This window comes from Eschscholzia californica, unplaced genomic scaffold, assembly GCF_041429995.1.
Source record: "Eschscholzia californica isolate CP2 unplaced genomic scaffold, dmEscCali1.0.p SCAF_4, whole genome shotgun sequence".
Classification (NCBI taxonomy): Eukaryota; Viridiplantae; Streptophyta; class Magnoliopsida; order Ranunculales; family Papaveraceae; genus Eschscholzia; species Eschscholzia californica.
In genome coordinates, this window is record NW_028238461.1 from 45,911,286 (window position 1) to 45,926,946 (window position 15,661).

At 37.2% G+C, this 15,661-nt stretch overlaps 3 protein-coding genes across 8 annotated transcripts; 2 read left to right on the forward strand and 1 right to left on the reverse strand.

Moving 5' to 3' along the window:
• Positions 1 to 544: 544 nt before the first annotated feature.
• LOC147545188 (SH3 domain-containing protein 2-like) lies at positions 545 to 4,560 on the forward strand. The gene is made up of 10 exons (XM_086632257.1): positions 545 to 798; positions 1,501 to 1,614; positions 1,720 to 1,789; positions 1,885 to 2,036; positions 2,253 to 2,354; positions 2,551 to 2,751; positions 2,864 to 2,926; positions 3,054 to 3,206; positions 3,343 to 3,417; positions 4,230 to 4,560. The coding sequence occupies exons 1-10, from the start codon at positions 739 to 741 to the stop codon at positions 4,344 to 4,346; spliced, it is 1,107 nt and encodes a 368-aa protein (XP_086488383.1). The 5' UTR covers positions 545 to 738; the 3' UTR covers positions 4,347 to 4,560.
• An 890-nt stretch (positions 4,561 to 5,450) lies between these two features.
• On the forward strand, positions 5,451 to 13,837 carry LOC147545189 (MATE efflux family protein). 5 transcript variants are annotated; one of them, XM_086632259.1, is made up of 15 exons: positions 5,451 to 6,124; positions 6,276 to 6,370; positions 7,420 to 7,528; positions 7,680 to 7,735; positions 8,051 to 8,106; positions 8,539 to 8,677; positions 8,818 to 8,955; positions 9,050 to 9,118; positions 9,198 to 9,308; positions 9,525 to 9,653; positions 10,162 to 10,239; positions 10,756 to 10,827; positions 10,980 to 11,042; positions 11,156 to 11,273; positions 12,049 to 13,837. In XM_086632259.1, exons 1-14 carry the CDS (start codon positions 5,662 to 5,664, stop codon positions 11,255 to 11,257), a joined length of 1,680 nt encoding a protein of 559 aa, XP_086488385.1. In that variant the 5' UTR covers positions 5,451 to 5,661; the 3' UTR covers positions 11,258 to 11,273; positions 12,049 to 13,837. The 5 variants fall into 5 exon arrangements, with proteins under 5 accessions (XP_086488385.1, XP_086488388.1, XP_086488389.1 ...); XM_086632262.1 differs by having other exon boundaries at positions 12,073 to 12,420; XM_086632263.1 differs by lacking the exon at positions 12,049 to 13,837 and adding an exon at positions 12,029 to 12,046.
• Positions 11,483 to 14,768, reverse strand: XK-1 (xylulose kinase-1). 2 transcript variants are annotated; one of them, XM_086632264.1, is made up of 9 exons: positions 14,598 to 14,768; positions 14,188 to 14,435; positions 13,859 to 13,998; positions 13,345 to 13,597; positions 13,138 to 13,270; positions 12,921 to 13,009; positions 12,533 to 12,810; positions 12,147 to 12,216; positions 11,483 to 11,885 (listed from the first exon to the last, which is right to left on the reverse strand). In XM_086632264.1, exons 1-9 carry the CDS (start codon positions 14,683 to 14,685, stop codon positions 11,676 to 11,678), a joined length of 1,509 nt encoding a protein of 502 aa, XP_086488390.1. In that variant the 5' UTR covers positions 14,686 to 14,768; the 3' UTR covers positions 11,483 to 11,675. The 2 variants fall into 2 exon arrangements, with proteins under 2 accessions (XP_086488390.1, XP_086488391.1); XM_086632265.1 differs by having other exon boundaries at positions 13,859 to 14,002; positions 14,598 to 14,743.
• Positions 14,769 to 15,661: the final 893 nt, after the last annotated feature.

Below are 15,661 nucleotides of genomic sequence, written 5' to 3' on the forward strand. Positions count from 1 at the left end.
TTAGAGGCACCCTTTTTCATCACAAAACTTTGCCTCATACAGGCGCCTTTCGTATAAATATGGGACGCGTTTAACACTTCCCAAAGAGGATAAGAGAAAAAAATTAAGGAAGAAGTGGGATCGAACCCGCGAGCTCTAGTGCGCGATTCCAACCACTAAGCTGCAATCCTATATATATAAGTTGAAATGAAAACCTAGAAAACTTAGTTTGGATCGAGACCCGTCTAGTCTACACATAGATCCGCCCCCCGTGGATAGGGATAAATGAAGTGGAAGTGAGAAATGATGAAAATGGAGGACAGAAGGACAGATGATGTTAAATAAATGTTTTATTTTGTTAGGTTCAATTCTATTTTCGCTCTTTAGGGTATTTTCGAAAAAATTAAAATTTTGGCTCTTGGAGATCAAACAAACTGCGAACACTTATAGGCTCAAAACGGTAAGTTGGTCGCAAAATTGGGGATAAAAAAGAAATTAATCCCTACACAAATATCAAGCTTTACTTTCCAGTTACTATTTTACACGTGGCGGGATATTAGCTGACGAGATATTCGAGCAATGTTTGAGTGCAGGAGCAAAAAGTTTTCACAGTGGCAGAATCTCTATCTCTCTCTCTCTCCTCTCTCATTTGGATGTCCAACTGCCAGTCTATTTTGAAAGCCGGCGACTCATCTTCTATCCCCTTAAACTTCATTAGATCTCTTTCCTTTTTATTTTCTCTCTCTACCAATCTGTTAAATGGATGCAATCAGGAAACAAGCAACAAGGTTGAGAGATCAAGTAGCTAAACAACAACAGGTACCTCTTCTTCTCCCAATATCAAACCTCAACCAATTTCATCTTCCTTCCCCATTTGCTTTTTCTTGTTTTCCCTTTTTCATTTTGAGCAGAATCTTCTGCTCTAATCCTACCCAGAGATCCGTTGCTATTTGTCAAATCACAGTATCATAGATATTGCCTCCCCCAACTTTTCTGTCAATTGATCACTTGATGATAGTACTTGATCTAGTGTGAGTTTTTGTTCTGTTTTGTGCCCAAATATTATCTAGGGTTTCGTTAATTTACAAGTTTTTTTTAATCAACTTAGCCCTCGAGCTGATTTGACATACATTTGGGTTTCGTTTATACCATCATATGAACAATTTCACTTGGATTCTGGATATTGCTGAAGTTTCATTATGCCTTCAATGGAAAAATTGGGGTTTTCTGAGTAGATATAAAGCTTCATTAATAAGTAGTATTAGGACAAGATTTGATTATGAATCAACTTCAAAGTAGATTGTTCTATTTGATTAGCTTGAAGTTGGTTTTGATATTCACCCCAAGGACATATCCTCTGATTTCTTTGGTATAAGAACTTGAACCATATCAAGTTTTGGGTAGGACAGTTTCGCTGCCCTAACCTTAACTTCTATAAATATAACATATGGTGAGATTTTGTAATGAGATTTTTTTTTTCGTGTGCTTATTAAAGCTATTTCTTACTTGATTTTACTCCAGGCTGTCCTCAAGCAATTTGGGGGCTATGGAGGGTCTGATAATTTAGTTGATGAAGGAGAACTTCTGCAACATCAAAAACTCGAGAAGCTTTATATATCAACACGGGCAGCCAAGGTTACTCATGGACTTATTTTTCTCCCTGTAGTTTACTAGTGGAATGATGGGATCATGCCATTTTCTTGTTTCGGTCTATAATTGTTGTTTTTTTACGTTTTGCAGCATTTTCAAAGGGATATTGTTCGTGGTGTGGAAGGTTATATTGTTACTGGGTCTAAACAAGTTGAAATAGGTCAGAAAGTGGTGATTTGATGCCGTTTCTTAATGTTCCAGTTTAAAAAATGAATGTTGAAATATGCAATTTACTTAAATCATGATTTCTCACAGGTACTAAGTTATCGGAGGATAGCAGGAAATATGGTTCTGAAAATACATGTACCAGTGGGAATACATTGTCAAAAGCTGCATTAAGTTATTCACGAGCTCGTGGTCAAATGGAAAAGGAGCACGGCAATCTATTAAAGGCCCTTGGTACACAAGTATGATACCTTTTATGGTCTTTTTTTCTTCTTTCCATCTTGCCAGCTTGTCTGATTTTGTGATTTTAACTGTTCATATTCCAAGTCGGTATCGATTTATCATAATTTAGTAGTTGTTTTCAGTTGCATTCTTCCAAATCAAATCACAATATTGGCATACAATTATAATAGTAAAATCATGTGATATGCTCAAATCCCAATGAATTAAATCTGCAGGTTGCTGAACCATTAAGAACAATGGTGTTGGGTGCTCCTTTGGAAGAGGCACGGCATCTGGCTCAACGATACGATAGAATGCGACAAGAAGCTGAAGCCCAGGTAATACTTCTGTATTTTCTCTTATGTAAAAGGACTTTACTGTATTCATCGAGTCACAAGTTCAATGTGCAAATCAAATTATTCATCTTTTCTTTGGTCTTTTGACAAAATTTGATAACCAATTTTGCTGTTATAAATTTCTTTTCTTTTTAACCTCCTATGTTTTCTTTTCACATTTAACTTTGGACCTAGATAGGCTATCGAGGTCTCTAAACGGCAAGCGAAAGTGAGGGAGTCTGGAGTTGGTGGTGATAGTATGTTAAAGCTTGAAGCTGCTGAATCGAAGCTGCAAGATTTGAAGGCAAACGTGGCAATATTGGGAAAGGAAGCTGGAGCAGCAATGGCTGCTGTGGAGGCTCAGCAACAAAGGCTAACACTCCAGCGACTTATTTCAATGGTAATGCATTTGCAAGGAGATAGTATCTCTCAAAAGTTTAAGTCAAAGATAGCACAGATTGGGGAAATCTAACCTGAAATATGTTTTTATGTCTAATATTCCTTCCTTGAAGGTTGAATCTGAGCGTACTTATCATCACAGAATTCTCCAGATACTTGATGAACTTGAAGGCGAGGTATGAGCTATGTCATAGTTTCTCTTTCTATATCTATGACGACGCCATACTATTATTTTGGCAGCTTGATTTAATACAATTATGTGACGATTTAACTTGGTAAACTGCCGCTTTTGTTGAAGAACAGATGGTAGCTGAGCGACAAAGAATTGAAGCGTCTCCAATCCCGGCGATGGAGAAGACTACATCTTCACCTCCATCGTATGAAGAAGTAAATGGTGCATTTGCTTCTTCCGCTCATGATGGATTAACAGACCGCATTGGGTACTTTTTAGGAGAGGTAATTGCTCCTCCCCTGCCACTTTTCTCTTCACACAAACATGCTTTTTTCCTTTCTTTTCTTTTCTTTTTTGTGCTTTTTTATTCTTTTTCATTTTTTGTAACTCTCGTGACTGGTTTTGCTTTAAAATTTGTAGGCTGTGTTTTCGTATCTCGCCGAGTCCAATGTGGAGTTGAATTTGTCAGTGGGCGACTACGTGGTTGTTCGAAAGGTCCGATTATCCCTTCTCTTTTTTCTTGGGTTGGTTGCAGCTTTCATAAATATTTTTGGTGCTTTCCTTTTTATTTTCTGTTTATCACTTTTAATAAGCCATGGTAGTGTACATTTTATAATGGAATACCCTAATTTTTTGTTGGAATCAGTAGGACTTGAACCCTGATGTCTAGTGCAGAGGCATGTTATACTCAACCAAGTGGCATTCACTTGGATACCCTAATCTAATTTCCTGAAATAGTACTACCCCGTAAAGCTAGAAGATCCTGCTCAAAACGACATACTGGTCATTTTAAATACATGGTTATTGCTTTCTATGTCACATTTCTCTCCTCCCCATGGTTAAACTTACCTAGTTGTCCATCTTCTGGGTTATATCAATATGTCACGACTACCTAGTTAAATTTCTTTATGTATAATTTTCTTTCCCACCTCACTATACTAGCTTTTGTGAAGTTCTCCTTTTCTTGTTTCCTTTATATACTCTTATTTCCCACCCCTTTAATGATTTAAGTTGTTACGGACTTTAAATTCGTCTTGTTTAAAAGTTAAAATCTCTTATTTCACGCGATATTGGCAACTTGGCTTTGACACTGCTGCATAAAAAACCTGAAATCAATGGCACTTTCAGACTTCAGTGTCGAAACCCATATCCTTGACTCATGTCCCGTGCTACTAAAAAAATAATACCTATTATAATTGGTTCCTCCCATTCACGAGGTTATATTTTAGTTATTTGCTCATACACCTGGCAAGCCCAAGGTAATTTCAGCTGGATTTTAATATCTTTCTCGGTATTTTATACGGCAGGTAGCAAACAATGGATGGGCAGAAGGTGAATGCAAGGGGAAAGCAGGTTGGTTCCCTGTTGGGTTCATTGAAAAACGTGAACGTGTTCTTGCGAGCAAGATGGCTATGGCGTTTTAACAATAGATTTTGAGGTTTGAATGTTTGGAGTAAAAGAGGCCTGCAAATTGTATGTTTGTACTTTCTCTCTTTATATAGTAGAGGGTATGCAGTGTTTTCTGCTATAGTTTTACGAGAGAAAAAAAATATATATACTTTTTCCACTTCGGTTTTGTGATTGTCACATTGTGAGTTATACATTCGATTTATTGATTTGGTTTCGGAGTGATGAAAACTGGTGTTTTCCCCTTGTACTGTTGGTAGATGACATACGAGAAAACCCTTTTTGGTGGGTTCACATTTTGTTTATTTTCTTGGTGTTTTCTTCATCACAGTTGTTGGAAATTGGATAGGCTGGATCGCAAAGAAAAATTTCAGATTATTTTTATTGCTTCACTTTTGTGATACGAAGAGCTTCCAGAATATGTGAACGAGATACGAGTGGTACGAGATCTGAGAGGCTCTGGCTGCTTTATGTGATAATTGCCTACCTAGACAAAGAAAACCATGACCAATAATATAATTTAGTACTTCTCAACTCATTGTCAATTGGTCTGACTTAGTCTGACTCCTAAAATGTGTCTGGAGCATACACGTGCAGATCACCAAAAGCCGTTCGTTACAAGTTAGATAAAGACATCAGCATTATGATATTGTTTCCTCCAAAGGTTTCCATTCAGGCGTTACTCAACCTACTATTCGAGTTGCAGTCAATGTCTTCCAAGGGTTGCCATTCAGGCGTACTCAACCTACTATTCCAATTGCAATCAATGGTTGCCATTCAGGCGTACTCAACCTACTATTCCAATTGCAATCAATGGTCGCCATTCAGGCGTACTCAACCTACTATTCCAATTGCAATCAATGGTCGCCGTTCAGGCGTACTCAACCTACTATTCCAATTGCAATCAATGGTCGCTGTTCAGGCGTACTCAACCTACTATTCCAATTGCAATCAATGGTCGCCGTTCAGGCGTACTCAACCTACTATTCCAATTGCAATCAATGGTCGCCGTTCAGGTGTACTCCGCCTACTATTCGAGTTGGAATCAAGAGCCGTGCTCAACCTACTATTCGAGTTGCAATCATATAAATGCTACAGTTAAGCCGATTTTGTGAAACTTTCAAATGGTGTTGCTACAAAAAAACAAAAATGCTAAATAAAACCGTATTTATGTTCAATAGAACTGTTTTTTTACTAGTAACACTATTTTTTCTTTTGGTTAAAATGTTAAATTGCTGGGTAACACAAAAACTGAGAAAACTAACAGGTCAACCAACAGTCCTTTCTTAATTCTCTTCCTCTCATTTCCTTCTTCAGTCCACCATTGTCATCATGAATGCCAAAACCTTAAACCTCTCTTCTCACTTCCGTTTCCAAAACCCTAATAACAACATTAACAGTCCACAATCCTTTCTTCCTCATGTAATCATTACTTCTCGTGTTCCTCCTTCATTTCTAACTACTTCTTTGATAACAAATCGACTATCTAAACTAGCTTGCATCAGTCCCATCGATCAAAATCTCTACCAAAACCCTAATTTGATTAGTGACAATGACGAAGAAGTTGTTTCTACCACTTGTTTGGAAGTGTTAGAAAGTGAGGATTTGATTGAAGAAGTAAATGTGGAGATTGTTAGTACTGGAAAAGTGGAGTATAGTAACATTTGGAAACAAATGAAGGAGATTGCTTTATTTGCAGGACCAGCTGTGGGGCTATGGGTATGTGCTCCACTTATGAGTCTCATTGATACTGCCATTATTGGACAGGGGAGTTCTGTTGAGCTTGCTGCATTAGGTAACTTCACTGATTCTTGTTGCATTTGTTACTACAGAATTCTGGGAGTTAGATTTTTTTTTTTTTTTGAATTGTTAGTTGTTGATTCTTTTTCTTTTTAGATTCGTATTTGTAAGTGTAGTTGTTTGTATGTTGGTTGTTTGATTGACAGGTCCAGCAACTGTTGTTTGTGATTACATGAGTTATGTGTTCATGTTTCTCTCAATTGCTACCTCCAATATGGTTGCCACTTCTCTTGTAACACAGGTTCTACCACTCTATCTATATATCGGAAGTCCTATATGTACTTGATACCTTCGATTTTAAATCTTTGAGATTTCTAAATAACAATTGATGGACATAAGAATGTCACATTAGTTGTTGAAAGTGTCTTGAATATGGGTTGATGTCTAACCTGGTTTTGCAACCTGCAAAACCGTTTTAATGGCCCAAATTCGGCCTGACTCGTTCACTTATGTTTGCCCTAATCTTGTAAGGGTTTTTTTTTATCAATTTAAAGGGTTTATCCAGAAGTCGGTTTTGGGGAGAGGGTTAAGATGTGGCTGAGTGCGAGAGTTTTAGTTAGCTACAAACACTAAAACTCTTGAGAAATCTTTGTAATCTTGTTTTTCTCTCATAGTGAAAATTATCGCGCTGTTGTTTGCCGTGGAGTGGGTCTCACCAACCGAACCAATTAAAGCTCTTGTGTTTGTGTGATTGTTGACTCCCATTGTTGTTTTTCTTGGTTTGCTTGTTCTTAGTCATAACATCAGTTTTTAGTCACAAATCGAGTCATAAATCAAGTAAGAGTAGTACTTCCTATATATATATATATATATATATATATATATATAGAGCCCTTTACATTGTGCCTTAAGAGCACATGATAAGTCATAAGTTCTTTCCAAGTTAAAGTTTAGCTTCCCTGAACCTGTTCCATGATTACCAACTTAAAAAGGAAAAGAAGTTACGTAGAAAAAGCTATATATATATATATATATATATATATATATATATATATATATATATATATATATAATTTACATGTAGTTTCTAGAATATGAACACCAAAGTGAGATTTTATGCGGATCTTCTTAATCTTATTCTCATATTCCATAAAGATTTCAAACTTGAGTTGTGTCATTAGTTAAATTTGTGCTTCTTTTGATGTTATCTCTTGCTCCATTGACTTTGATCTGTTTTTCCGTCTTAGGGAACAATAAGGAGTCTGTTCTGGCAATCTGCTAATATTTGCAGATTTGCGTTTATATATGTTATGTTGGCATTCTTTGACTTCTTAGGTTATACTTTTGCAGAACAAAAGTGAAGTACAACATACAATATCTATATTGCTCTTTGTTGGTCTTACTTGTGGTGTGGGAATGCTTTTGATGACAAGACTCTTTGGTGAATGGACATTAGCTGGTAAGATGATTATACATATTGAGTTCTCGATCACTTGTTACACAATGTATCTTAAACGTTAATGCTTGATTTAGTGACGTTATTGAAGAAAATTGTGAAATAGAAGCAAATCTGATGAGTAATTGAGAGTTTCTTTGTTGCTACCGTTCAGCTTTCACTGGGCCAACAAATTTACATATCGTACCAGCTGCAAACACATATGTCCAGGTTTATTAATCTCCAAGTAAACCCTCTGCTTATTTATTTTACTGTATGTGTTGCGAATTTTCTTTTGACGTACTATGCTTATATACCAATGATTTATGCGAAGGATTATATCCTAAAACAGCTGTAAAACTTTGAAATTTGTCTCATGGCTTTTGGAGGGCGTACTTGTTACCTTATTAATTGAAGGAAACCGAAAAACTACTGATGCAGTTTATTTATGTTCTTCAACATTTTGGCACCCAAACATCTTAGTTTGTGGCTTTCTCTTTTACTTGGTGAAGTTTATTGACCAATTGCCTGTTGTCCTCTTCGTAGATTCGAGGCTTAGCATGGCCTGCAATTCTTGTTGGCTGGGTATATCAAAGTGCAAGGTATATCAAAGTTCTTATATTTCTTGGTTCTCATTTCCTTTTAATCAACTAGTTGGCATTTCTTGATAATCGTATATCTTCGAAGGCTCAACCGAAACTCAAAGGCATGTTTTGTATCATTGGCACCCCACCTTTTTGATGTAGCTCCTTTATGAATACCAACTGTAAGGTACTTAATTTTGGTCCAGCTGAAAAGAGGAACATTTTCTAGAAATATTTAATTAGAAAGGAAATAATCACAAACATATTGAAATAATGCGAGGAAAATGCAATACCCTCCCAAGAAATCATACTACGGATCGTTTCGTGTTGGCCGTATATGTAAATGTACACAAAATTTGAGCTTAACGATCTTAAATATAATCACATAACTGGTTTGTTATCCTTATAAATCTGTTGTCTTATGTCTTATCTGCCTATTGTGTACCCTAGTCTCGGCATGAAAGATCCATGGGGACCATTGAAGGCATTGGCTGTTGCAAGTGTTGTAAATGGCCTTGGTGATATTGTGTTGTGCTCTTTCTTAGGCTATGGGATTGCTGGTGCTGCATGGGCAACAATGGTATCGCAAGTAAGCTTCTGCTTTAAAAAAAATATACCATGCTTCATAAATCGGTTATGACATAATTTTCTTGCTAATATGTTTCTCCTCTTTCCCAAACTTGTACATGCTCTTCTTTGAGTTTGAATAACTTACTAAGACTGTTTCAGGTTGTTGCTGCACTTATGATGATTGGATCACTGAAAAACAAAGGTTTTAATGCTTTCACTGTAACTGTTCCATCAACTAAAGAGCTGCTTCAAATATTTCAGATAGCTGCTCCTGTCTTCATCACAATGATTTCGAAGGTTTGTACATTTTATTAGACTATTTAGTTGACTACTTCCTCGGGTACGTTTTCTTCTTCGTTCTGTTTTATTAGTATAATTTATTTCTGTTTAGGTGGCCTTCTTTTCCTTCCTGGCATATTTTGCTACATCAATGGGAACAAACATCATTGCAGCTCATCAGGTCAGTTTACTTCATCTTGTATCTCTAAGTTATTTTTGTTCTCATCATCTTCTATTTTATTTAATTTTGTTCACTTCAGGTCATGATTCAAGTTTTCTGTATGTGCGCTGTATGGGGTGAACCCCTCTCCCAAAGTGCTCAGTCGTTTATGCCTGAGTTTTTATCCGGAGTTAATAAAAGCTTGGAAAAGGCAAGTCTTTATCTTTCTTTATCAAAATTACATCTAATTTGCTTTCGGTTTTTTGCTGCCACAATTTGTTGGGGTTCGTTTAGGTATTTTGAGTTTTACATTTCAGTTTCAGAATGTACAAAGCCTTATTCACCTCTGAAGTGGATATTATTTCGTAATCTGTTTCAGTAACAAACTTCATCTGTTTTGATGTACTGAAAGTTCTTTGTCAAATAGGCACGTATGCTGTTAAAGTCGCTCTTGATTATTGGAGCCATGATTGGATCATTTTTAGCAATTGTTGGAACCTGTGTTCCATGGTTGTGCCCATACCTATTTACAACCGATGGTGAAGTCATTGGTGAGGTAAATTAATCTCTTTTAGTATAATATTCCTACTATTTTAACTGTTCACTCAGGTGAATTCTTCTTGAATTCATGAAAGAATGGTTGGAACTTTCCTTTCGGACATGAATCAAGAATTTCTATCTTATACTTTTCGCTTATTGCCTAGTTAAAATGTTTAAAATAACTCCCACAATTTCGCAAGTACCAAGGGTAGCAGTGGAATTATTAGTAACCTTGTTATGATCTTGTGTATATTAGTTGTTTAATCTGAGTTAATTGAACTTTTCATTTCTTATTGGACTATCTTTAAAAGCAATTTTGTCAGGTAAAAACTTAGATTGAGTTTGAGACGAACCACTGAGTCAAAAGCGTTCAAACCATCCCTAATGAAACGAGCAAATGGGCATATGCTGGAACTTATATTTGTTATCAAAACCCTGATTATACTGTGGATAATATGCATTTACTTCTTCACATAAGGGATGTTTTCAATATTATGGTTCTCTAATTTGATTTTCCTATGTAGATGCACAAAGTGTTGCTTCCATATCTCATCGCTTTATCAGTTACCCCCTCAACATTAAGTCTTGAAGGAACATTATTGGTACATTTGCTCAAACTTCCAGTTTTTATTTTATTGTTTTCTGTAGTACTATGTGAGTATTTCTTGCTTGTATGGGACATGAATATTTGACTTGAGATTGATTCTCCATAGCAAAGGTCGTTTAAGCCTGAAACGTTATGCTTTTGGTGATTAAAGTTGAGTTGGAAATCACTTATCTGATGGATGAAAGTGCTTTTTGATAATTTGTCGTTTGAAAATCTCTTGGCTCTTTTCAAAAGCGGCCTTTCTTTTCAAGCATATTTGAGGAAGCAATTCAAGGGATGATTTTAAAAGCAACATTATTTCGAAGTTGATAACAGAAAGTCAGAAGTACTTGCCAAAAAACTCACATCAATAGCAAATGAAGCCTATGTATCGCACTTCTTTTGTACGGAACCATTGTATTGGTCGTACTGCATAGGCGAACCTTAATATCTTGAGTGTTTCCGACAATGCATTATCCTGTGACATAAGAATATACTTTTTGCGTTCTAATTCTTATTATCATATGTGCAGGCTGGCCGAGATCTTAGATTTCTTAGTTTGTCGATGAGTGGCTGCTTCTCCATTGGTGGCCTTTTGCTATTGGTACCCTTAGATCCCATATTCACATTTCCTTGACCTGGTTATGCAAAAAACACAGAAACTGCAGTGCCCTCGTTTCTTAAATGAAACACCGTATTTTTTATTTTGATTTGAGCCATTTTTGGCAAATTCTAATATCATTTTAATTTGTTTAGATGTTATTCAAAGGAGGTTTTGGTTTGCCGGGCTGCTGGTGGTCCCTCGCCGCATTCCAATGGGTAAACTTTTGATTTGTCATCTTTCATTTTCATTTCTCCAAATAGCATCATCTCATCTCATGTGAAGCTTTTCTATCTGGACAAGAACCGTAAAAACTATCTGCTTATTTCAGGCTCGGTTTTCCCTTGCTCTATGGCGTCTCACTTCCCCAACTGGCTTTATTAACTCCGATAAACTTAGTCCAACTCAATTGGTAATGCTCAAAACCGCATAGGACTCCGTTGCGGAAGGTCAGTGACTCAGTAACAATACTAACAAAATCTGGCATCTGTTTGTGGTTGTTGTTGTAAACTTGTAATAAACTCAAAATTAGTCACTAGCCCAAAATAGAACTGGCTGAAGCTATTATGCCAGTTTATTTTTTTTTTGTCTAACTTCGACTGTAGCTTCCGAAGTACAGATTTCTCAGTTCCTTTTGTCAAACAACATATTGTAGTTCTAGATTGAACATGATTCTTTTGTTTAAGTATTATCATACGGCTCTTAATTGTCAAACTTATAGAAAACTTGTGTTTATATCCGAGAGATCTGAATCACTCGGTTTGGATCTCACGGTTAGAGAGATTTGAGTTCTATGAATCTTAAATTTGATATGCCTATACTTATCCTGGCAGAACGATCTTTCTCGTACTTTATTCCTGGTTAATTATCTTCTGGTAACCCTTCAATGCTAGTAGAGCAGCTCCATATGCAGCTTCAGTCTGAATTGCAGGAGTAACAGGCAAACCAAGTACTCTCTCTCTTATCTTTCTCCATTTCTCATTTTTAGCACCCCCTCCTGCCGTAAACACTTCTGTCGCTTCCGTTGCACCTACTTCCTTCAATAAACCGTACGCCTTTGCCTGCACAGACAGCCACATTATTTCTATGTATCATACATAAATTAACCCGAAAAACTATGCCAGCATAGCTTTAGAAACTGAAAATTTGGCTCTAGAAATGTGGATTTATACCGAATTACCAATACTACAGTCACTTTATCTAGTTATGTGAACTCATTGGCAGATTAGTCGATGGAAGTTTATGTAGCTGCGAGAGGATACATCAAATGCACAACATTTTGTGATCTTAGGAGTTAGGACAGAGATGGGAGAGTCCTTTACCTCGATACGTGCAATGGATTCTAGTATCCCATGTAAGTACTCGACGTCACTTTCAGGACGTGGGTGTAACCTGCACAAGTACCAAAGGTGGAATAATCAGCCTCTTTTCTTATCCGATTTTCATTCTCCCCTTAAGGAAAAGGTAACTGCCCGTAGACAAATAGGTGAATCTTCTGTAATAATAAGCCCTTGTAGGTTATAGAGTACCGAAGAATAATTTCTGAAAGAATCGCCCGAAATGCTTATTACTACTTAAATGAATTCAACCTTGACATACATGATAACTCATAAATTCTATCCGCCACAGGAAATCTTTCATGTTGACAAGAAGTAGGTAAAATCCTTCTCTAAGATCACGTAGTTTTGATAAGGAATTGGTTAAATACCTGGGTTTCATGTTGGGGTCTGCAACAGGAAACCTTTCACCAACTGCTGGTAAAGGGTAGTAATCTAGAGAAGAAGCCTCCATGGGATTAATCTGTTTACTCAGATCTTCCAATTGCTCATCAGTGAATATCTGTCTAAGAACCGCCCCACCAGTATTTGCGGCACCGCCAACAAGCCACTTATCGTCAAGTCGATGGCTATACACACCATATCGTGCATCCTCAATTCGACTATTACTTAGGAGTTTAACAGCGAGTGTCGAACCCAAAGAAGTTACCTAATTATATTCGATATCGAAAAAAATAGACTTATTACAAACTTAGTATTAGGAGAGTAAATATATAAGTAGTTGGCAAACATGGAGATAAGAGGAGTGAGAGAACTCACAGCCTTCCCTGGTTCTGTAGCACCAGCTGCAAGAAAAGCAGCTATACTATCTGTTGTTCCTGTACAGACAACGCAGTCTTTCGGCAAACCTGCCAAGATCATTATCAAATAATACTAAGAGAGCTCCTAGAAGAAAAGTTTATAACCTCAGATGATTTCAAGTTGCAAGTTTTGATTCCCTAAGATTTCAATATTGAGATTCGACGTGAAAACATACCAAATTGTTTTTGAATGTCCTCTGTTATTGAACCAATGGAAGTTCCTGGTGCTCTGACAGACGGTAACATTTTGGAATATGGTTGAGAAAGAAGCCAATTGGGGTATGAATCAATTTCAGGATCATAGCCGACCTGTGACAATCATAGAAAATGACACAACAATCTCTAAGAGAGAGCGAGAGAACATTACACAGGTTAAATAGTACCTTGAGAGCATTATTGTAATCTGAAACTCCAAGCTTTCCATGAAGAAGCCAAAGCAACCAATCTGCTTGATGTAACAAAATAGCTGAATCTTTATCTGAGTCAGAAGAATTCCACCATGAAACAAGTTTACAAAGGGTAGAAGAACCAGAGCAAACTGTATGGTTTGCAGGAGCAATGGACTTAACCGTCGGTAATACTTCGGGACAACTTTCGTTATAAAGAAAAGGTCTGCATATGGGCTCCCCTGTATTCCTGCACAAACAAATTTGAATTGTAATGATCATAAACGGGGCGCCTCTGTGCTCTAAAGAACCTGGACGTCCCCACGACTAACAGACGAGACTCAACACCAGTCCGGTTTAGAGGAGATTTTGCCAGAGTCGAGTCTCGTTGGTTTGTCGCCAAGATTTAGGTTCTTGAGAGCACGGGCGTCACAACACATTCTTTGGTTACCCAACACATTCGGCTAGTCCTAAATGGAATTCTTTAATCTATAACCATAAGATAATCTACCTGTCAATAATAATTGTTGTAGCTGAAGTTCCATCTATAGATATCGAAGTAACAAATGGACGGAGACCGACTGGAATATCTTCAAGTAGCGAGAAAAGTGTCATCTTCCATGAGCTTGTCTGATTGATCGTATTTCCATTCTGTCTAGACAACCAAACACTTGTGACTTACATAGTGTTTTTGTTTCTCTAATTGTCTGAATCATACTCGTCTGACTCAAACAGACCAAAAGTTAGAATCAGTCAGTCATACAAGTCAGACAGAAACAAACATTCTGAAGTATTTGACACTATCTAATGTGACAAAATTTGAAAGACAGAATTAATTACCATAGATTGTAGATATTCCCGTTTTCCGTCAGCATGAGTAGTTCCTTGCTCGTCGATAAGAACGTATCGAGCTCCAGAAGTTCCGAAATCCAACCCTAGATAAAGCTTTTCACTAACTTTATCACTTACATATGTGCTCTCTTTGCTGCTACAAAATGCTAACATACTAGTATTTGTGAAGGTGTTCATTTTGATTGTAAGTTTGCATTCTTCATTTCCACTGAACAGTTTCCTTGGGAATGAACATCCTGCAATTTCAGTGTTTAACCTCAAAAATCAAAATATTAAACCCTTTTAGGACCATTATTGAAAATGTTTCAAGATTCCCATTCTCTAATGAGAATTGGTGCTAATTCAGAAACACACAATTTAGATAAACAACCAAATTCTAGAGAGAGAGAGAGAGTTACGGTGGGTAATTGGTAGGGGAGGAGGAAGATGAGGGAAAGCGAAGCGGCACGGCTGAGAGTGTAGTGATGTAGTAGTTGTTGTTAGCATTTCTGGTTGGTTCTTGTGGTTTGCCAGCCTCTTTCTTCAAGGATAAATCACTTCAAGTGCCTACTGATTTTCCATAGTCAAGTCAAATTCTCTGAGATTTTTTTGGGCGGTTGCTCTGGGGGATAAATATTTGGTTAGGGCTTGCAATGTTTGGGTGGAGAAATCCGTGTAGAGGGCAATTATTTTGTAGGCCCAAAAACTAAAAGATTTGTTTTTACCCCTCTTCTTCATCATTACGGCAACCACTCTGACCACCACCATCATCACCATGTTTCACTTTCTATTCGAGAGCCAGCACTGGACTTAAACGACCAAGGCGGCCGTTAAGGCTCCTAGTTTATATAACATTTTATGTAAACATAATATTATTATATATACTTGTTTATGCAAATATATATTAGGTTTGTTTAGGCAGAAGAGTTGGTAGAGTAGTTTATTAAACAACCGAAGGTCTAAGGTTTGAAAATTAAATTCATGTTAAACTCTTTTTGCTCTCCAGCGGCCCGTTCAGTTATGGGCAGTTAGACACCCACTAAGAGCAGTTTCTTGATCGGTAACCGCCCCTAAACGGTGGTGCTCCCGATTTATTTGGTCTTTAGGACCTTCTTGTTTGGTCTTCAGGACCGCCTTTTTGATCTTTAGGATCGTCCTTTTCTATCTTCTTGCTTCAAGTTTAATTTCTGCCTTATTTTCTCTGATTACTTTCGACATGGAACCGGCGGACGCTGCTTTCTTAGAACAATTGGCCTCCCTTACCACAAATGAACCAGAAACCAGAGTAGTTCAAGGGGCTGTGGACGAAGTGGAATCATTTGATTATAAACACCACTGTGTCATTAAAGTGTTGTCGTACAAAACATTCAACGTGGAATTACTTTATAGGAAACTCATGGGGGTATGGAACCTCCCATTTCCATTCGATCTAAGTGATGTTACAACCAACATATTCCTGGCGAGACTTGGAACGAAAGGAGAG